The 24,445-nt window shown below is 34.4% G+C and overlaps 1 protein-coding gene across 1 annotated transcript; it reads left to right on the top strand.

Annotated features, from left to right (window-relative positions):
* Positions 1 to 10,111: 10,111 nt before the first annotated feature.
* LOC128207856 (uncharacterized) lies at positions 10,112 to 24,352 on the top strand. The gene is made up of 2 exons (XM_052911024.1): positions 10,112 to 10,281; positions 24,144 to 24,352. The coding sequence occupies exons 1-2, from the start codon at positions 10,129 to 10,131 to the stop codon at positions 24,294 to 24,296; spliced, it is 306 nt and encodes a 101-aa protein (XP_052766984.1). The 5' UTR covers positions 10,112 to 10,128; the 3' UTR covers positions 24,297 to 24,352.
* The last annotated feature ends 93 nt before the right edge of the window (positions 24,353 to 24,445 follow it).

A 24,445-nucleotide genomic window follows, 5' to 3' on the forward strand; every position in this document is an offset into this window, starting at 1 on the left:
GGTCCGCCCGGGATTCAGAGTCCAACGTTCTACCGATTGAGCAAACCGGGCGGACCAACCCTAAACGGTTGGAATATACCTTTAAGCTATATACCTAACTAGATAATCACGCAATACGGGAATGAATTCCACTAGGTAGACATACCTAGTTATCTTTTTTAATTGAAAAAAAAATATAAGAAAAACTGCGAAAATTAAATTAATTTTGAACTATGTGGTACTTAAATTAGTAAGCTTCAGTGCATTGTACAAAACGATACAAAGTTTATGTCAGGTTTCGACAATTTTCTCTTTTTTTATGTCGCTATTTCATTGTATGGAGACGAGTACAGCCCCTTTAAAAAGTGTTTATGTAATAATGTAAGGTAAAATTGTGGATTATTTAGGAAATAGCAATGAAAAGGAACTAAGAGTTTACCTTAAAGAGTGTGCTATATGTTTACTTTGGCAATCCTGCAGGAAACAGTGAACAATTTAAGGTCTTAAATGTTGTAAGTTACACCTAAGTTGATAAAACTGTTTTATGTAAAGACATTTACGTGAAACCGCGTCTCGACTTACTATATAACCTCCAAAAATAATGACAGTTCTACTTTAAGTAGAGTGCCCTGTCAGTGTGTGTATACAACGTGATAAATAACGTCATAAACGCTACGTCCGAAAACAAAATTTTGCTTCGAATGAAGACTTTAAACAAAGATAACTTTCCTATTTCTTCACCATTTTATATGAAATATAGCGCAGTCTACGCCGCTAACGGAGCCCCGCCTTCGGTCGTTTACCAGTGTTTGGTTGAGAGTTTAGTTTCTTAAAACACGTCGACAAAACTTTTCACAATACGGCTGTCTGACGGAGCACTGTCATAGCATTATATTGGAAACAGGTTTGTCGGAGCGTTTGTTGAAACTAATCACCTTAGCAAACTCCGGTAATACAAGGAAGGCGGGACTCCTTAGGTGGCATAGACTGCCCTGTGTTTCATTTAAAATGGTGTAGTGATTGAAAAGTTATCTTCGATTTACGTCTTCATTTTAAGCAAAATGTTGCCTTCCGACGTAGTATATATGACGTAATTTAACACGTGGTATACATACACTACCTGTACAAAATTACCCTTCTTAAAAGTTGTATAGTACATACTACATATACATGAATTTTTTTTTTTTTAAAAATCTACGCATTTTATTAGTTATTTTAATGTGCCATAGATCTTCCAGATTTGGGATGAACCTAGATTCTAAAAATGTACAGAATGAACCAGCAAGCATTTTCGTAAATGAGGCGATTTAACTCCAAAATTGGCTGTCTGCATTCGGAAAACAATAGCAATACTGTTATTGCCCAGAACAAAGCATCGGGTGGGGTTTGTACGCAAGAGAACGGTATTAAATAGTTGTTTTGAAGCAAAAAATGCACTGAGTGAGTCGGGAAGCCTAGTAAGAACGTGCATTGTTTTCACGAGATATTTAAATACAGACATTATTTTGATCTAAAGCAAGCGTCTTCGTAAACGAGCAATTGCTCTTCATTCGGTGCGTTTCTAAAAATTATCGTTTAAACATACAGAAAACAGTGATAATACTCACCGAATCGAGGACTTTTTCCACTCAAAACAATGAACCGGGAAGCATGGACGCACCTGACATTACGGCCCTTGTATAATGTTGTAATAACTTGTTTCACAATCGTTGTGAAATAAATAAATACGTTTAAACTAATAGTCGGTACAGCATATACTTTTCACAGTGAGGAAGAACTCATTATCCTGGAAAATGCTCGACCATCAGTTAAATGGTCTCCTGGTGACATTCGGAAGTTCACACACCGGTTAAATTAGGTCATCATTTACAACAACACTGGCATGTTTTAATTGCGTTCTACATGCGTGACTAAAACGTCTTGATTGTCCTCATAAGAGCAGAACAGAACTTTAAAGGACGTTAAACAACATTGCAGTTGCCAGCACTTGCGGATTAAAGATTGTCGAAATTTACTTTTATGTCGGAGAAAAAAAAAGTAATGTAATGCGCTTAAAATCACGGTACAATTTGGAATATAAATGGTTAAAGTTTTTCCCCTAGGCCAAACTTTTAAAACCATTTAAATTTCGGTTCTAGGGCAGCGGCGAATGTTAAAAGGTTGTGCCCCTAAGCTACGTTACGTCAATTCTTTGATCTGATGGACAGCTATGTACATATTAGAGAGGTCACGAAACACAACGTGTACATTTACTTGTACCTGCAGTTGCACAAGTTGCCGTCAATTTAAATGTCGTTTGCAAAGTTTTACATTTAGCTGATACTCGCATAACAATATATCTGACACATAAGAACGAACTTTTGGCTTTCTGAGTCCAATGGGTTGATGATATACACCAATTATTACGGTGACAACAAGAACCAATACTATCCCTACTTATACCACTAATACCCGTACACATTATGTGGGAACAGACACCGGATATAGCTCAAAAAGTGATAAGTAAACAGACAATTATGCAGTTGTTTTTCTTTACCAGAGGTAAGATCTTGCTGTGTAAACGCATATCTACCGTATCCACAAATAAAACAAGTGTTTGAACTAATAGCTGAATGCTTATTTTGGCCTATGGTATACTTTAAAGTGCCTACGATGTAGCAGACATCGAACAATGTTTCTTCAAATCTGAGATGATCACCTCGAAACTTACAGAATTTCGACAAGTACTGTTATTTTTAGGAAATATATCGAATAAATAAAAAAATCTGAATCGAAGGATTTCACAAGCATAAGCTCAACTATTTTTATTCTAAGAACTGACAATGTAACTTTTAAACTGTTAAAGATATGCCCTTAGAAATGTTCACAGTACTGTACTGGGGATAGCCGTATTATGTACTGAGGATAGTTTCAAAGTTGAGAAATGTGTCCTGGTGATAATATGTAAAATTGGACACAAATTGAAGGTAACACTGTTAATATACATGTATGTCTGTTTCCAATTTTCAAATAATCTGCAAAAAGTGGGAGTACAATTTGATAAGAAATTATTGAGCAAACTTTAGTTAACAATGAGTTTGATCCATGCTCTCCTAAATGAACGTATATATATGCAAGCTGCGTAAATATCAGGGTTGGTCACAATACATACTTTCTCACTGAAGTGAACGAGCAGAGATCATTATTCTGTTCTAAGTAATAGCAACATCGACCCAAGCTTAGAAAAAAGCTTCACGTGTTCCAAATTTGATCACAATATCTCATTCCCTACTGATGACTTTCTGTGTGCGAAAACGTACCTACTTGATTTACAAAGCAATACTATATATATGAATAGCAAACACCACATAAATTTTACGGCCATATGTTTTGTGTTCCTCAATAAATCAGATTACCGGCGTATTTCAAATATTTAGATATTTGCGACTCGAACATTGATGCTTGTGAAAAACACATCATGGTTTACTAATCTGTATGAATGAAACAGTTTTAAGTGCATACAGATACAAAAAAACAGCAACATTTTTTTGCTCTCATCCCTCGATATGGACAACATCAAACAATTTCCCTCGAGCTCGCGTATAGGTAAATGGCCGTAATCATTATCACATTCTCTTTATTCTAAATGCATCGTTACTATCCCCAGTTCACTTAATAGCTATCCCCTGTAGAGTTATTTATTTGCTTCATCTATCCCCAGTACAGCGTCAGAGCATCAAAAGGTATGAAGATCTCCGTAACAATAAAATATATCGTATCGATATCTTACACATTACTAGATAGTGTTATTACAAAGAAATCGCTCGATTAAGTTTTTATTTTGATTTTCAATTTGTTGATTTATGTTTGAAATCTTACCACATAAATGCACATTTGTGAGCGATCATGCAACTTTCGACGGGAATTGGGCTATTATACAAAAGAGGAGACACATTTCCATCATAGTCGTATATTGCACAGGATCAAGTTATTCGAAACTCTTCGATTTTGATAAATATATAACCATAAAATACAAAAAATGACAGAAAACTTTCCTTGTGTCAAAATCAAACGCTTATCGATTTATCACTTTTTGAGTTATATCCGGTGTCCATTCCCACACGGTACAGCAACAATAAAAATCAAAAAAAAATCTCTACAACAACCGCCACTGCACCTACAACTGCAGCCAACTAACAGCAACAACAACAACAACAACAGAAACGACAACAACATAATCAACGATTCTTTATGACAAGAATATATACGCATACATGTATATTAACAAAATATATCTGCAATACTGAAAATAGCAATCTGTGACAAATGTGACTCAGTTGTAAAATTCACTTTTTTTGTTAAAAAAATTATGCATTTTTTTTACTTGTGAGGATTGTAATTTCATGGTACATAAAAAACCGGCTTCGATCACAAATTTCCAAGAAGCTGTGACATATATGTTCGAAATGTGTGACAAATGAGATCTTCATGTTCCCAGCTGTGAAGAAAAGGATCCTATTTTTCCCACGTGGAAAGAATATGATCTGGGAAAAATAAGGTCTTACAAAGCTTTAAACAAACTTAAGTTGTCGCAGAAGTGGCAAAAACAAACGTAGGAACTGAACGTTTCATTATGTACCTGCGTCGTAGTTTTCAAACGGCTTCTTGTACAACACGTTGGTACGGTATCGTTAACCGTTTGCTATCACGTCATCGAGGGGGTCGTTTACACTAGGCACAACGCCATTTACGATGGTGCGAACGCAATCGGCTCGGGTTCATTTTTATGAAATTCTTAGCCAGCCCTCTCACCAGATATGAACTCTATTGAGTATATTTGCGACGAACTTGGTCGCAGGATGAGGTAAAGAGGCGACATCAACAACCTGAATGATTTAGCAAACGCTCTCAACCAGGAATGAAATAATATTCCTTTTTTTCGTCATTAGGCGTTCTGTTTGATATACGCATTATGGTTTGTATTCGTAGAAGAAGTGGTCATAAGTGATATTATTTATATATCAACATCAATTCTTACCAATTGGCACATGAATGTCTGTATGTCTCTCGTTATTTGAATAGCGAATCAAAATTACAAATTTGTAAAACCATTTTCTCCTTTTTAAGACCCAAAAAAACTTGTAATTGTTAGACAAATAACAAAAACGTAAGATAACACAGGGTATCCATGTGATCTCCTTCTTTCCCTACGGTAGTAAGAAGAAATTCCGCCAGCTACTGCAAACGTTATTTTTCCCCTAGTGACCAATTGGAAATCACTGCTTTGGTGACAAGCGCTCGTTGACGGGCAGGCCATTCATATAAAAGCAGCTCTCTAGCAGAATTGTTGAATTTCATCGACAGCTTTAGATCAGATCGGTAAGTTTTTATTTTAATTTGTTTTATTTTCGTTTAGGCACTGGGTTCTAATTTTAGTTAAGTTGTATTATGACTTTTATAATTGTATATTTTTTTTCTTATTTCATCATCTATTTTTCCTTTGCTATACTATCAGCACAGGCGCTCACGCTACTTAAAACAAGTATTTAAAAAAAATGGCGATTGCTAAATTGCTTTTCCACTACACTGGTGGCGGAGAAGGCCAGCCGATGCGGTTTCCTAGTTAAAGATTACATTTTTTAAATAATTCATTGGACACAATTTGTAATACCTTAATTTTAATGTTGCGCTGCTAGTGCTTATGGCATGTTTCATCTGTTTGTAAGTATACGATAACGGTCCACATTCAGTAACCGTGATCTTAGTTGGTGAGTTTCAGACTCAGAAATGGAAATGTTAAAACTCATTTTAAGTCGTTTTGTGTCGCAATTTTGTTTGGTGTTGTTAATTATTCAACCTGCTATTTGTTTAGTGTATAGCTAATTCAGATTTAAAGTTTCAGAAAATGCATTTTACACTTTTCCCATACTGGCTACTCTTGTATAATTTCAATAACTCGGGCAGCACATCCTGTTCAACTTATTGTTGAACATGTAAATACAACTCTGATACAAAGTGGAGGTGGGGGGGGGGGGCTCCTTCATACCGTTCAGGTGACCTTTTCATATGTAAATAAAAGTTATTTAAATCGTTTGGTTTTGCATTTATAATTACATGTTAAAAATGTGTAAAGACATTTATATAAAACAAATGATTTCTCTTATCTCTCATTTTGGTATTTTTCTATAGTTTTTTTAATTCACAAACTTTTTGAATTAGGCTTGTATGCGAGTTGATTGCATTCAAAATGTCAAAACTTAAAATAACTGCATTGCAATCTGTAACAATTCATGTATACAAAATAAACACTGGGGTCATTTAAATGAGTTCCAAAAATATGTTTTAGTGGTCAAGGACAAAATTTATTGAATTGAAAAGACTTTTGAAAAGAGAGCCAGTTTTAAAGCTGCACTCTCACAGATTTAGCGTGTTTTCGAACTTATGTATTTTTGTCTTGGAATGAGCAAATGTTTGCGTAAATATCTGCAAACCAATGGTATAAGATTGCTGACAAAAAAACAGATCGCAGATTGTCATATTGTTCAAAAGTAATGTTTTGTGGCTTAAACCGTTACTAAAGGTTTAAGAAAAATGCATAAAACATCAATTTTGGAACGTAGGGTCGGGTAACCCGAACCAAATGTATTTTTTTAGTAGGCCTAACTTAAGTGTGGGATACAAAGCGAGATAAGACAGTAATTTAGCAAAGCATAAAAAAACTCAAAGAGAGAAGAAACAGTTTTATTATCCACAATCAAAATATAAAGGTAGTATATAATTATTGTATCACTTTCAAAAATATTGACAACGCAAAATCTGATGCAGGGAGTGTGTATCGGATGAGTGGCAGTAGGCAGTAGGCACTCGCAACAGGTGAAACTTTTTAATATGATTAAGTCTAGTACTTAACACGCCTATCTGCAATTTCATTGGCTTTAAATTTAGGTTCTATTCTAAATAAGGTTTTTCGCGTGCAGGAAACACGTTCTAAGTCAGTTGTTTGAAAATAATGTGTAAAGATGGGCTGCATATTTCTTGAAAAGTTTCTGGCGAAAATAACCGTTAACAAACCACTTAGTCACTCACAAGAACAACCTATATATAACAGAACAGAACAGAACAGAACAGAACAGAACAGAACATCAATTTTATACATTCTTATACATACAGCATGTATAGTATTGGTTGACAATTCAGTACTTTTTTTAAACTGTGACCTGAATTCTTCTACTACCATGATGTCAAGATTAACGTTTGATAATAAGCGTGCGTATAAGTGAAAAGCGTTGTAATTTATCCACACGATAATTATAGCACGGTTAAGCCTACTTGTTACCGTTCCGAAATAAGAGTTCGTGTATAGTCGAAAAACAAGGAACTCCTTTCAAGTTATACGTGAATAAAGCTCTTTTAATCTGACGCTTTGAGACGCCAGCACGAATCTGAACTGTGATTTTGCTTTCTCTTATAATGTTGAATTATTTGACATCAAACTCTTGTTTTGCGATGACTTTACGGATTTCAATCAATTTATAATACTGCCCGGAAACAGTATTGTAAGTTACATTGGTAGAGGCTGGGGGTATATGAGATATACACCCTCAGTGGTTTCATACCATGCGAGAGTACCTTTAACTAGTAATATATTTGTGGGGTTTAAAATTACAAACGGTGTATAGATCATACATCAATCCACGTGACCGCTTTTGACCAATCGGATAGCCTCATTTATTTATATACGGTGAGATATGTAAATGTACTGGTGTTCTGTAGGACAACTCTAGAAGACATTCATCGTAGGGCCCGCGGCATTTGGGGTTCAAAATTACTCATTTGGCCAATAACCCTAAAAACGGTGGGAATAAAACTCCCCGTTTAGCATCAAAAATATGTTTCAGTCACGCTTGGGGACGTGACGTGGTCAAGCCATAATGCAGCCACTAAAGAGCGCGGGCAGACCTTTTTAAACTCAACAACAACAACAACAACAACAATGTACTGGTGTCATCAAATGTGGCAATATCGTTGAGGGACGGTCCATCTTATTACATATACATTTATATATGTTATGGTTGTCAACACCCCTGAACGATATTGGCACCTAGACAATGAGTCTCACATTCATGACGGCCACAAGGAGTGGGATGAGAGTTGAGAAATAACATTCTGAAATCAACGACAACACCTTAAACCTGACAAATATAGCCACAAATCAACACTTCCTGCCTTGGTGGGGAATTCTCGCAGCCATGAACCTTAGATGTGTGACTTTTAACAATTAAACTAATAAGGAAATCAATAGTATACTTTAAAAAAGTTGCAAAATGTTTAATCAAACGACCACCTAATGAGATGAGCTTGCGATAAACAGATTTGCAACATTTCATTAGGTGTCTGAAAATAGCAATGTAATTATTTACATCCGACTTCAGTTGGTCTTCCTAACGAGTGATTGATATTGCGATAAAACGTAGGATATAAAAGCGAAAGATCTCAGAATTGAAGATATATACATATATACGCAGCAGCGGATTTAGGAATGGGGCTCCCCAGTCCCCTTCCCATTACCCTAGAATTGTCAAAGTGAACATTTCTGCACATTACGAAAGTAAACACTATTCTAGACTTAAAACAGCCATTCGTTTAAACATTCCTGAGACAGGGGGCTCACGCCATAAGTTACGACCAGCCACCCCACCTAATAACGCCGAACCAGCTGGGTCCGCCCCATGCTAGGTATTCAGTTTCTAGTATACAAAAAATGTAAAATAACTCATTACCTATGGACTTTCATCACTAGTTTTTAAATCTAGCTGTTCGTTGATAAAAATAAATTACTTATTGCGAAAATTAACATGTAAATAACAGTATCGCTGCTTCGTGACAAATACTATGGCATTAAATTTATGTCAGTGAAAAAAAATGAATTAATGGTTTATATCCGCTCCTATCTGCTCTGTCGTTGAACCGACGTTCATAAAATTGTGTACAACTCTCTAAGAAAGTTGATAGTTTTGATTGGCAACTTTATTTCTTTTTGCTGCTAATGTTTCGGGTATATGACTATCCTTTTACATAATTTATCTGTTCGTCTAATTGATCAGAATTGATGGAATTTTTGCATTTGTGGAAAAAAAATGAGAACATGAGGCCCTACACAGTAACAAAAGTCTATTCTTATGATTTTAAAAGAAGGCAAACGCAGTAGCCAAAATCTACTCTCATCAATCTTCTAGAAGCCAAACACAGTAACTAATGAGTAACAGAGTCTACTCTCATTCCCCAAGCACAGAAGCCAAAATATACTCTCATTACTTCTGAATGAGGCCAATCCAGGAGCCAAATCATACTTTGATTATTGTTATAGAATTCATGGCAAATCTACAATGTATCAATCAATCAATGTATCGAAAGTCAAAACCAGGAGCCAAACTCTGCTCTCATCAATCTATAACAGAAACCAAACATATGAGCCAATATTTGCTCAAACCATCTTGTTATACAAGCAAAACAGGGAGCACATATCATCATTCATCAATTAAGAACATAAGATAAACTAAAACTGCTCTCGTTAATTTGTAATGGAATCCTAATCAAGTAGCTGAAATATGTTCCAATCAACTTGTAGTAGAAGCCAACCCAAGAGCCAATATGTGCAAACCAACTTGTAATAGAAGCCTTACCAAGGAGCTTAAACCTGTTTCAATCAACTTACAATTGGAGCCTTACTAAGGAGCTAAAATCCGCTCAACTTCAACTTGTCAAAGACGCCAAACCCAAAAGCCAATATGTGCACATCAACATTTAATAGAAGCCAAACGCAGGTGCCAAAATTTGCTCACATCAATTTGTTATAGAAACCAAACACAAGGGCCATTACCTGCTCCCATCAACTTGTAATAGAAGCCAAATCAATCACCTAAAATCTGCTATAAAGAACTTACAATGGAAGCCAAACCAAGGAGGCAACTTATACCCTTATTATGTTTATTGGCAAAAGGATCAAAATAAAAATGTGAATGCAATAAACATGAACTATGTCATGACCACCGCGCTATGGCTAAACATTTGCACTAAAAATAGTACGTGTAGAGATTAATTGTGAACAAACTATGTGTCAATGCCTTTGATTTTTTTTCAGTTGTTGCACACAAAGAATTTAGGGCAGCCATGAACACTGTGATCACATTTGTCGTATGCGCATGCGTGATGGCATCATCACTGGTGACGTCACTTCCGGCTGATTATCCCATCCCACAACTGCATCACTATGAACCAACTGACGCCTGCCTATTTATGTGCAGCATGTGCTTTGACGACATGGTAACACTTGATTTTGTGTTTATATTTAAAATTAAACGTATATAAGGTACAGAACACTGGGAAAAAAAAACGCTTCTGTTAAAATAGCGCGGTTGCAACATCATTGCAGGGATATTTTTTAACAGTAATACATATTGCTATTTATTTTCTTGAGCAATTTTATATATAAAAATATGATATGATTAGTAATATTAAAAGCTAAAATCACAGATTGGTCCTATTTTTATTTTAACAGAATTGATAGATTTTAAACACCCTTGCTGGAAGCTTCGACGTTATGGCCACAAAGGGGTTTTAGGCAATGAATGATATATTACCTCGTGCCAAATCAGAAGTTAATATTCCGTGTTATATGCGTTTTCCTTCCTCTTACTTTTCGTCACTTGACACTCAATTTGGATAGGTTTTGAATCTGAATGATTTATGCCATTTCTGCGTATTAAAATGGGTATATTCCTACGCCGGATCTAAGACAGTTACCAATGTTTTGATTAAGGGTAGTACACAACTAGAACTCTCTTACCATTTATGATGCTGTGATCATGAAAATCTAGAAATCAGTGTACCTTTGTGCGCAAATTGGTTAGTTTACTATCGAATATATAGGAAATTTGGTGATCTGCGACCTCCAACAGAAGTAGTGGGTGTGGTTACCCTTTGACTTAGAGAGCATAGATTGCGTAGGATTCGTAGAAGTCCAGAGTGCCACTTAGACATTCAACAAACCAAACAATCAATTCTACTTAATCTGTGACTATCACTGCATTAAAAATTTATTGCAAACATATATCATTACGCCATTACCAATATGTTATTGAGCTTACGAACAATAAGCTGCTTCACAATTCCAACAACGTAAAAAGTATAATTAACAGGTTATTATTTGTTCTTTTCCAAAGCGATTGCGAAATTTAGCATCGTTTGAACGCTTAATAAGCTAGGCATGTCAATATTCTAACTTGTTATTGAGTTGCTTCTTATTTGGAAAGGTTTGATTTTATCATGTTTTAATCAAAGGGGTACATCTCATGAAGGTTTTGGGTGGTCTGGGGGTATTGATACCCCTATATATCGTCTATAAATAGGGTTTATATATAGGGGTATCTTTACCCCCAGACCACCCAAAACCTTTATGTGATGTACTCCTTTGATTTTAATGGCCACCCTCACTCCCAATAGGCACATTTCATTATAAAGAATTCTCGCAACAAATTATGCTATTGTTCGCAGAATAAAAAGTAATGTGAATAATGGTCGAAACTTAAAATAATCTTTAAACTTAAAAAGAGCTTAAGCTGTTGCATTTGCTGGCAATGGACCGTTTTAATCAACGGGCACAATATGAATTGATGCTATTTGTTTTAAATTTCAATGCATTATACTGTTAAATTCATTTGACCGTAATAATAAAAGCATGATCATCTGTTTGGTCGAGAAATCGTTTTGTTTTCAATTAGAAAAAGGCGGAAATAATCAAAATTAATGTACTGTTAAATTCATTTCTCTAAATGAGGCCTTAATCGGTCCTGAGATATGACCGCCGATACTTAGAACTGAATACACATTCCCAGGAGTTCCGTCGTCTTTAGAACAAAGGGAATATATTTCACGTCAACTTTAGGAGCATTGATATTTGTAAAGCAGACCACGATTAACAACTCAACACCGTTTTAGAAGTTGGTTTAACTTGTCATTTCCGAATAATTGTATGCAGCAAAGATGAATGGCTTCGACTGTCATGGAATATCTGAATGTAACACGTCCCTCGCACGCTGTGTAATTGCAACAAAAGTAGACAATCAACCCCAAGTTTCTCGAATCATTATAGTATTTACTCGATAACTAGTTGAACCACATAACAGAGTGGCGAGGTTCGCAATCTGGAATTATCTTGATAAAAAAAAAATGATCAATATCTTAAAGAATTTTATTGTAGAGCGAGAAATGTACTTGAGAATTTACCAAAAAATTATCAGTTGCACTTAATTGTTTTATGCAAAAGAAAACATTCCTTTTTATTCTTTAAATAGCCAAATACAGGTAGAAAAAAAAACAAATTTTAAGATAGAGGGAAATAATTTCATTTTCTTATACATTTTATATAGATGCTGAAAATAATACTAATCTGACTCATTTCAAATATGGTGAAAATATTATGTGTTATTTCTTGTATGATAGAACATAAATTATTATGTGTTATTTCAACTTTGGTAAAAGACAGTATCTCCTATTTCTAGCATTATGTGTTATTTCTTATACGTTAGAAGATATTGTGTGTTATTTATAGTAATGTAGACGGTATTTTGCGTTATTTCCAGTATGGTAGGAAATATTGCGTGTTATTTCTAGTATGTTAGGAACTATTGTGAGTTATTTCTAGTATGGTAGACAGTATTATGCGTTATTTCTTGCATGGTAGGAAATATTGTGTGTTATTTCTTGCATGGTAGGAAATATTGTGTGTTATTTCTAGTATGGTAGGAAATATTGTATGTTATTTCTAGTATGGTAGACAGTATTGTGCGTTATTTCTTGCATGGTAGGAAATATGGTGTGTTATTTTTAGTATGGTAGGAAATATGGTGTGTTATTTCTAGTATGGTAGGAAATATTGTGTGTTATTTCTAGTATGGTAGGAAATATTGCGTGTTATTTCTAGTATGGTAGGAAATATTGTGTGTTATTTCTAGTATGGTAGGAAATGTTGCGTGTTATTTCTAGTATGGTAGGAAATATTGTGTGTTATTTGAAGTATGGTAGACAGTATTATGCGTTATTTCTTGTATGGTAGGAAATATTGCGTGTTATTTTTAGTATGGTAGACAGTATTATGCGTTATTTCTAGTATGGTAGGAAATATTGTGTGTTATTTGAAGTATGGTAGACAGTATTATGCGTTATTTCTTGTATGGTAGGAAATATTGCGTGTTATTTCTAGTATGGTAGGGAATATTGTGTGTTATTTCTAGTATGATAGGAAATATTGCGTGTTATTTCTAGTATGGTAGGAAATATTGTGTGTTATTTCTAGTATGGTAGGAAATATTGCGTGTTATTTCTAGTATGGTAGGAAATATTGTGTGTTATTTCTAGTATGGTAGACAGTATTATGCGTTATTTCTTGTATGGTAGGATATATTGCGTGTTATTTTTAGTATGGTAGGAAATATTGTATGCTATTATACCTCACTTATATTCTCTATGTTAGATTCCCTATACCCGAGCGGTCAATATTTTTTTAATATTGCCCGGTAATGTTGACTGGCAAAGTAATATCACATGCGCAGAAAAGATGCGCGTGCGCTTTATAATTTTTAATGGCCGCATTAATAATAAGAGCTGATGCCCGCATAATAAATAAAATTGCATAACAAAACCGTTCAAGTTATCGACTACGATATGAAAAAAAACAACTATTTTTGTCAGGACATCAGAGGCAGTGGAAACTGAATTCATAACCTTTTGCCTCTCATACGGAGGCCGATGGAAGTACGTTACTTGAGTCTATAAAGATTCCAAAAGTACAAAAAGGTCTAAAAATAGGCATTTTTTTGTGGTTTCCCAAGGCTGAGGTGGTCAGCGCTTATTAAAATGTGTTGTTAATCTGGTTACAACCGGTGTTTGCATTATCTCTAAACGTCATTTGCAACAAAATGACAGCTAATAATGTAAAGTAACAATAATTTACAGAATAAATTGATTAAATTTGAAAGTAGTCTAATGGTAAAAGTCTTATATTGCATGGCTTCCAGTGTGCTATAGCTGAGTGAATATTAAAAAAAAACTGTGTCCACATCATGTATTAATGCAGTTAGCAGCACCACCGCAACAAAAAATAACATCATCTATTTTTCCAATGAAAACAAATGAAACATCAACTCTTAAACTAGAGCTGGTTTAGGTCAGTTGACGATCGCACCTAGTTTAGACGAGTTTGACACGCATAAAAGTACAATGTAATGAGGTCAGTTGCATAAAAACCCGGGTCGTGACAATTATAACAATATAACAGATATTAGAGAGGGGGTAGAGCTTCACACATGGTAACAAAATATGGAATACACTTGCCTTCGAGAAATGTTCAATTACTACAGATACAACTGTAACAGCACAGATGTACGCGTTTTGAATAACGCTAACTCAGAATCTCTTTGTCCATGCAAGTAGCTTAAATACGCAACTTTAAGTAACATTTGAATATCCTCTTCAAATATTGTTGAACGTGTGCCTCTCAGTTTCAAGAACAGAATGCTTCTCCAATACTAAATAATATAACAAAGTTGACACCTTAATCCTACACATATTGAAATCTTGTGTTTTGTATAACTGTGTGTTTTTATCGAAAATGAATTTATTTATATAATAGTTTTACATTGGACTCATTGTTTATAGCTCTGGTTTTAAGAATGCAGTACCAGTGTGTGTTTACCACGTGATAAATTACGTCATATATGCTACGTCGGAAGGCAAAGATTTGCTTAAAATGAAGACTTAAATCAAAGATAACTTTTCATTTACAACACCATTTTAAATGAAACAAATGGCAGTATATGCCGCTTAAAGAGCCCCGCACTTGTTTTATTTCCGAAATTTGATGAGGTCATTAGTTTCACCAAACACCTCGACAAACCTTTTTCTAAACTTATGTTTTGACAGTGCTCCGTCAGACGGCCGTATTGTGAAAAGGTTTGTCGAAGTATTTTAAGAAACTAAACTCGCAGTCAAATTCTGGTAAATGATCGAAGGTGGGGCTCCGTAGACTCAGCTATGTTTGATTTAAAATGGTGAAGAAATAGGAAAGTTATCTTTGTTTAAAGACTTTTTTTCAAATCAAAATATTGCCTTCCGACGTTGCATTTATGACGCAATTTATCACGTGGTATACACACACTGAGTACTGTATAGTTGTGGTGAACTTCTATATATTGTTCTTATAACAGGCTTTACACCGCCCATTGGCTCATAGTTTATAATATATATTATAACGAATAAACTTTTCCTTCCTTGTCTTAAACAAAATATTCTCCAATTATACCGATCTCAAAATTGTTTCCAGCGGAATTATAGCGGAAGCAATTTCTAAAAAAATGAGTGAAATCTAATACATTTATTTTCGATAACAAACACACAATCATATCAAAACCGAAATGTGATCATGTCTTTCAAAAGTTGTTCCCTAGTTTAGTATTCAAGAAGCATTTTCGTACTACAAACGTTTTTATTCTATTGAACAAGAAAAATGTTAATTATTAATTTGATTGAAGACAGACAATTTGCTTCAATACATTTTTTCTTAGTAACTCAATTTGATTTTAGAGGTTTTTAAATTTTACTGTATACATTACAGGATACTTTTTGAAACGTAAATGAATGAATTCTAACGAAGAAGAAACCATACATAAACTAGCAGGGGAATGAATGAAGTGACATTGTAATAGCATAAGGCTATAAAGTTATAAACAGATTCCGCACAAGTGATTTATGAAGGCTCTAAATAGACCCAACTCATATTCGACATTGTAAACACACAAGGGACCGACTTAAGCGCTATTCTTTCGTCAAGAAAGAGTATTTTTATATGTTATATCTCCCTGAAGGACCAAACATCACATCTGCCTTGTTGTTTTAACATCTCTTATTCTTTAAATTATCTTATTCAGTGGAACAAAATGTGTGGATATGGTTCCTACTTTATCATATGATCGGCAACACCGTTGCGAATATTCTTTATTGCCAATGTTATGAATCTCTATATTGGGATTGATAAGTACCTTGAATAAATGGAAACAATGCATTATATCTTCAACGAACAGTCAAAACCTTCCGAAATGAGAAGCATAATACGACATACAACTAACAAGCTATGATTTTATTTCTACGTATGTAGCGTTTCGATGTGGCGTAGTTTAAAGATCCTTTGGAAATGTACAAGTCACAGATTAAGTAGAATTGATTTCTTGAGCTGATGAGCATTGCATAAACGTATTTAGTAAGAAATCTCTCAGAAGTAATGCGATCAGTTACAAGAAAGGTCGCCGTGAATAGCACACGATCTTAGGAGAGTTGTAGGTTTTCAATACGTTGTTTTACTTTGTTAAGTTTAAAAAAAACAAATTATAACAAGATGTTCAAACACTGCTTTGTAACAATAAAGATCTACGCTTCTAGCGTATGTATTATATTCTTGTGCAAACACTCCCTAGAGCCTATTGGCAATGATAACACCAAGTTTGTTTAATTCGTGAGATCAGGACTTGCCCTGCCAAGGGCTCATTGTTTTCACTTGGACCTGTTTAGCAAATAAATTCAATTCGTATTGTCTTGATAAAGAAAAAATAGAGCTCAACTATTTGTTATGTAACATCAAAAGCGAATATTATATAACGTATATTCTAACCGTGTCCCTAGGGTCAGGCTTGGCCTCGCCACTGGGCTCATTTTTTCTATAATAATATTTAAAAAATCTTTATTTCGTTCATAGCATAGAATCTGTAGCGTCTTCTGAAATCTCCGCTGAGACCGATATCCGAGATACAAGCACCAAAATAATGGGAACCATTTTCTATACAAGATGATGACAATGTAATAAATTGAGATTGGTTTACCAAGACTCTGCAAATAATCAACTTATTGATAAAAAGCACAAACACACTTAAGGAAGATGTCATCATGTGCACATAATTCACTCCACTGAAATTGTTCCATTATTTAGCATTCTAAGGAACTTTTCATACTGGATTCTTTTATTCGGATTCATCTAGGCAAATATTCAACGCCAAGACTTAAATCTACGTTACATTTATTAAGTTGTAGACTCCCGGGGATTTGTTTTTTTTTTGTAACCAAATTTGTGTTGTTGTTTTTTAGGTTTTTAAACCTCACTGTATTCATGACGTCATGCCTTTTGAAACTGAATTAAAAACATTCTTGCAGAGCGGGAAATATAGATAAACGGAATACTCGCAAATCTTATTGTCTTGAACAAAGCAAAACCCACGCCCACAACTCAAAGTTTCTATGAATATATATTTGACTATATTTTCTTTATAGCATAGAAGCTGGATAGTCTTTTTGCTTCTCTGTAATATACAAGGATATCGATGCCGACGATACGGGGGAACATTTGCTAAACAAGATGATCTAAATTTGATAAATTTAGTTTGGTTTACCAAGATCCTGCAAATTATTTACTTTTTGATTCAAAACACTAAAACAACCATACCATCACAAAGATGTCATCATTCGTAGTACATGTTTTTACAATTTTGTTTCATTATTTTCTATTTAGTATTCAAAGGAATATTTTGTACTGAAAAAAACGGAACTTCATGAAGCTTATATAAATTAATACTTAAAAAAAGAAAGCATCATGTTAAGTATAGGGCCGTTTTCAAGGAAATTAAATTTTAAATCATTTGGCTATAATGGATTCCGGAAGTGTGATCTTCCGGAATCCCAAATTACATCCAAATACGAAAATAGCGCTGAAACTCTGTTCTGTTTTGCCAATGTAACGACCTACCCCTTTAGAGTGACATTCAACATATGACAATATAAAATCAGTTTACCGTCAACAAACGGCCAAAGCCTTTACAAATTAGATGCAAATCACTAACAAGATGAAATCCTACGTTCATCGCAGTCAACTAAGTCATAACACGAGGAAAAGGAAAAGTCACTGTCCGCTACAAAATGTAAAAATGTACTGTTAACAAACGACTATATTTATCGTCCCAATTTCGCGTCGCTTTTGAAATAAATAAATAATAACCTGTTATAGTGTTAATTATACTTTTAACCTTGTCGGGATTGTGAAGCAGCTGGTTCCTAAGCCTAATTACATATGGCGCAGCGTTATACATTTACATACAATACTTGATGCAGTAAAAGTCACAAGTTAAGTATAATTGAATACTTAAGATAAAGATAAGTCGAGTTGAGGAGCATAGCTTAAACGAATTTACTAAGAAACATCCGAGAAGTAATGCGATCAATTCCAAGAAAGCTCACCAAGGCTTTATAAAACGATCTAAGGAGAGGTTTATCTTTTGAATAACCGTCGCATAAAGTAAATTCTACATATTAACAGAAGAGTGATCCTTAGGAAAACACAAAAAAGGTCATATGACGGCAATAGCCCTGAGACTCGGTCCATTGGCAGTACATGTAATGGGAAGAGCAACAAAAGCAACAACAAAAGCACCGGATTAAGCGCTATTCTATTTAAAAAAAATGTATTAAGATGGGAATTTTGATGGGATTTGGAATTTTTACTTGTATACTGAATAACTTTTACGACAAATTCGTTCAGTATTTCTGCAAATAGTGTCAGTCTTTTTGCAAGTTTAAAGAACACACAACGAGTGGCCATTTCTATGCGTCTCTCTCTTTTTATACATTTTCCTCGGATTTTGAGTGGTTTGTTTTGTCAAGAAAAGATGCGTTACAGAAGGCCTGGTCGAATAATGACCGGGATGTAATATTTATCATAAGGACGATTCGGGCAATTCTGTAAACATTATGATTTCTTTTTGAGAATATACGTGCAATCTCCAAGGATACCAACCTCAAAAATAGCTAAATAGCCAGAATCATTTTGTTGTTATTCCGACAACTATGGCATCGGTGTATTTATTTTTCACTTTTTAGTTTTTCTCTTAACATTGCTACTATTTTTACGCTTGGTATAATTGGTCTTTTCTATGGTCATCGTAAATTGTTTCCCCTATAACTTTCATTATATTATGCATAGATTCTAGAAAGGCTGTACTATGCTCATATGCGGGCTCTTTGTCTCCTCTAATAAGTTTCTATCCCAGGTATGGAAATGTCGCAGATACTTCAGGACCTCGTGTCTCTTTCCATCTCGTACTCCATGCAATCAAACAGGGAACGACTGGTTGTTTTTTAAATCCCCACATCACTCAACAGCGTCTGAATGTTTGCCCATATTGCAGTTCGGCTTGCAGTGGCGAACTAATAATTTGAACTCACTGAAAGTATGTCCGATAGGGATCTACGTACATGTATTATGAAAAATCTAGTTATAAAGAGAAAATAAAATGCGGGTTTTTTTTAAACGGACAGACTTATTGTCTCTTCACTTTCAGGAGGCCCTTTGTTAGTTATTTTGCTTTCATTTTTCACAATATCGCTAGGCTCTGGCTTTTAATTGTTTTTGTTGTTCTTGCGTTGATTCTAATAAAAATCAAAATACCAATGAAAACAAATCACGTTTCAGTTTTCAAATCTCATTAAAGGATATTGGAAACATTTCGAAATCCGTGTTTCCACAGGTTGACACATAAATAAATAAAACAAATTTGCATTTTTGTTTAATTATATTTACTGCATTTATCAGCTTGTTGCCTTGGTTGTTTTTGTTGTTGTTTTTATATTTTTTATGTTTTTATGTGTGTGTTTTTATTCAAAGAGGCCGATTTTAATAAAAAGAACACTAAATAGTTTCATTATATTCACCACCGTTATTTTTTATGTAGCCCATTTTCTCTTTTAAGTTGTTGAAAACATCAATATAGCAGTAACAGACTTAAGGGTGTCAATTTGTCTTTTATAATATTCAGAAGGAAAGGTCCTTTGGGAGCACAAAATACATATATGTACAACAATGTATTTGAGATTATATTAATAAATGTAGAATATTTTTTGTATAAATCTAACCCCACTAAAGAAGTCACCGTAAATAAAATAGTAACAGCAATAATATTGACAGTTTGGACATAACTAAATTCGGGGAAATGACATAAGGGTAGAAATCAGTAGGTTTGGTTTGATTGAAACTTTTTCTCGTGGCAAAAAAATGATGTTACTTGAAACTCATTCAATGCCTTCTTGGTAAGATTTTATTTAATTTTTGAAGAATGTTTAAGCTATATCCAGTTATTCAGAAAATAAATTTACATGTGGACGAAGAACATCGGCTTTGTTACGAATATTCAACTACCTGTTAGTTGCCAGTTGGGGACTCGAATGATCAATTACATAGTAGATGTTGATATTTATCTGTCATTTTCGAATACCAAATTGGTAGTTGGAGATTCAGATTGTTACCTGTTTTATAGTCGAAAGGTTCACATGTAAAGAAATCACATGCTAAATGTACTTTAATGCATATACACAGGTGTTATTTCGTGAGAAATACTGTTTTAAATAATTATTTTCCATGCTTTCGCCAGAAGTATATTTTGTTATTCGCGAATATCAAACTACAAACCAGTTGGTAGTTGGGGATGAAGATTTTGTCTTGTTTTATGGTTAAAAGGAACACATGTAGCTGATTAAACAACAATGGTGTTTTTTATTCATATTCACATATGTATCTTGGTAAAGACACTTTTCAAAATCACTATTATTCGTACATTGGCAATTTGTTGTTTTTTTTCGACCACTTCAAGTTGTTTAATCGCTCATAGCCAAATTTAGGGATTTAGCATAAACCTTGCTCTCTAGTAAAAAGTTGTTAGTGTAAAAATATATAACGTTTATAATAAAAAAAAATATTTTTACCGTTGTACACATTTGTGTCTTTGTTAAACACATTGTTTTATCTCACTGTTTTCCGTACATTTGTTGATTATTCGAACATTTCGAGTTGGTTGATTCACGAATACCCACTATCAAGCAGTTGGTAGATAGGGATTCAGATTTTGTCTTGTTTTATAATTACAAGGTCCTGTGCAAAAATAACAAAATGTTCTATGAAACTTTGCTCTTTTTACAATAACTTTTGTACTCTGTGAACCAAAACAACATTTATGAGGAGCCTATTTAATCATGTGTCTGGTCATAGGGTGCGAGAGAGAGAGACCAACAACCGCTTCCGACAATGAACGGTCAAAGCCTGCTAATAGGGAAAACACTCATTATCTTAATTCGATACTAGTCGACAAAGACTTGTTATTGACGTTCCTGCGATGCGCAATTTGACGCCCGACGAGAAAACACACACAGGTAATGGTCTGCAAATCATGTCAATTTTACCAGCATTATACAACAGCATGCATGTACGTATAGATGACCTGTTTGAATTCTTCTTGGAAATTGCTTGCCGAAGAGGAAACATTTCGAGTTTTTACACGCGCCAAAACGGGAATTAAGCACGTGTTGAGCATACTATCACGACAGTAATGAAATAGGGAACAATTCATAGTCTCCATCATCATTACGATATTTGTTGCTCACCTTCTCTCAAAGTTTACGTCATAAAAACAGAACAATACTTTTTATTGCCTTTCTTTAGCACAGATTTCGTATTTCTCCCTCGGGCAGAATAAATGGTGCTATTTTTCTAATTTTATATTCTTTGTTTGTCCGTTTTTTGTTTGCAGCTTTTTCATCATAACTCGGAAATTTAAAGCTACGTGTTTGATCAATACATCGTTAGAAATGTTAAAAAGAGATCCAGAGACATTATCAAATAAAAGAAAAAAATGAAGTAAAGCCTTCAAAAGAGCATGTGTCATTAGTATTGCCAATTTAAATATCAGTTTGTTCTTTTATAATTATTCAATTATTTAATTTGGCACTATTTGCAGAGGTGTTTTTTTAGAAATGCAACCAGTTACGATCTGCATTAACAAGAGCCATAACAAGAGTACCCAAGACAATAGTTACTATGTACAAGGTCAGAAATATGGTTAGACCGAGTGAAATAGAAAGAAATCCCAGGTGCACAACTTCCTAATCACACCAACATTTCTATGAAGTTTCATTAGGAGATAAGAAAAAGCGTGACGTGACGCAACAAATGCAACTTCTAAATTGGCCTGTATGATGAACGGCACCGTAAAAGCTTGAAACACTATTGAGAACTTTCCAAAGGTTGTACAATTATTATTTATACAGTCGCTTACACGTTTATATTATGTAATTACATTTAAAAACTCATAATGAATGTCAGGTATGTTCAACAACGTTTCATAGAACGTTTTGCTCATTTTGACCCAAAACCAAATCTTAATTGTAACTGTTTTCAGGGAGTCAGTTCAGTGAATTTCCTGACTTTTTATGGCAAAGTTATATTATTTCCAAACTCCTGCATCTGCATGTGCTCGAGCATACGAAGTTTAAAAGCAGACAAGTTGGACTACCTTTTTCTTTGCTCGGATCACCCCCATTTTCATAGAACTTAATGTAACGTAGATACTTTGATATCATTAATTCAAATCCGGTTCATTAAGTTTTTGATAAATCATCTGTTGTCGTAAGCCAAAGTCTTACTTATTCTTTTTAATTAATAAAGATTTCTTATTTAGAGTGATTTCTGCCCGATTTGTCACAAATGCGTAATTCTTGATTCTCATTTGTTAGTTATTTGTGAAGCATACAATCAAATCATAAATAGATCTGCTATGGTAATACGAATGCCAGTTAGAAACATCTTCATTTTTATGCTATTCATTTATGCCAATTAAGCCAATATTATTCAGCTCATTATACATTTCCTTTTTCAAATATAGATAAGGATTATGATTCATCATAATTCTATGTTTCAGGGACCTAAAATAGACAGTGATTGCAGTTTGGTCAGTGTAAATATGAAACCGTAATTTAACAGTTTAATTAGTACTCCACACATATGTTCTTAAATCATAAAGGAGTTGTCAGAATCCCCTAATATGAAGAGATATCAGGTAGCAAATTTGTAACTTATTAAACTCTTGTCGTGGAGTGTTTAAGAATGGCGTGGAAATGGGACATCCTCGAGACAGGAACCTACACGATATGTTTTCCTCACACCATACACTACATACAAGAACCTTCGCTGTGAATACAATTCTAGATTCAAGTTTTTGTGCTTATAAATGTCTCTAATCGAAATAAACGCGGATAGCGATACATATTGCTAAGACGTAACATATTTTATGTATAGTAGATTCAAACGCTCCCAAAAATAACAGGTAGTTATTAATTAGTAATTATTTCATTCAAACTTCATTCTTTCATTTTAAATTTACCATGATGTAAAGAGAACAGGTGATTGCTATCTTAAAATGTCGTTTAACGCAACCGGACCCAAAGTTCTGAAACACACTGTATTTCTTTTATAAACTCGGAATTTAACCCACAGTGTAGTTGTTCATTTTCTGTACCTTCGGGATAAATAATATGTCTTGCTGTTTCTTGGAAATAAAACACTGTTTAAGGCGGTGCTCAAAGTGAGATGACAGCGTGTTCATTATCATTGTCAATGAGCAGTTTCTTTCAATCAAACCGCGAATCTACATCAGCATTTATATAGTTTCAGAGTATGCTTCATTAGCATCAACCAAAAAGATGAACTGTTTTGTCTCATTAGTCTTAAAACGTGACAAGCATTTTCAGTTGACATTTTGCCATCATGTGTTCGTCGTCTTGATTGGCTGTTCATGTTGCTCAGATCTAGATGTTAATCCGAAAGAATGGAGCTTTCAGATAACCTAGGAATCTGCTTTGCTTTGGAATTGATTTTTTTTTATTTTTCGCCTAAACATTAATTGTTTCTCAAAAACATATTGATACTCAGCCCAATATTGTAATTATTCATTATTTAGTCAGAGGATACAAAATCCGAACATAACTGGATAAAAAATTGTTTTCCAATTTCTGAGGCGTTTTCTCAGACATACATTGTAATCCAAAACAAGTTGTAGCCTCAAACAACAGTTTCCATTTCAAACGTAAATTGTTACCCAAGCAAAACTCGTTAAACGAACATTTATTTGTTCCCCTTTATTTCAGCTGGCGGATGAGATGACAAAGTCTAAATTGTGTCGCTTACAGAATAATGCGTAACCCATACAATAAGTGTTACTATAGCAAACAGTGTGTTACCTTAAAAAAATTGTTCCCCTCTATTTCAGCACGCGGAAGAGATGATGAATTGTGCGAATCGTGTGTGTTTCGCCACACACCCGACCGAAATGGCGATAGGAATGTTCAAACTGGGGCAATCGTGCAAGAGCAGTATTTCCCTCCCACACTTTGGCTTCGAGGGCAAACCGGCCGAGAAATAAAATCGCGTGACTCGTTCAAAACACTTTCGGACTGCCTTATTAACGACCGTATCATATGATCACTTGTTCGAACTCATAATTCCAAGCAGTAATATTATTTACTTCGAAACAAATGTTTTACTGGTGGTCACGAAACAATTGATATGTCA

The sequence above is a fragment of the Mya arenaria genome, chromosome 11 (assembly GCF_026914265.1).
Source record: "Mya arenaria isolate MELC-2E11 chromosome 11, ASM2691426v1".
NCBI lineage: Eukaryota > Metazoa > Mollusca > Bivalvia > Myida > Myidae > Mya > Mya arenaria.

What these genes read in the sequence shown, in the direction of transcription:
- LOC128207856 (XM_052911024.1), top strand. Translation starts at nt 10,129, where the DNA reads ATGAACACTGTGATCACATTTGTCGTATGCGCATGCGTGATGGCATCA. An exon ending in GCATGTGCTTTGACGACATG is followed by an intron (nt 10,282 to 24,143) that starts GTAACACTTGAT and finishes CCTCTATTTCAG; the next exon opens with CACGCGGAAGAGATGATGAA.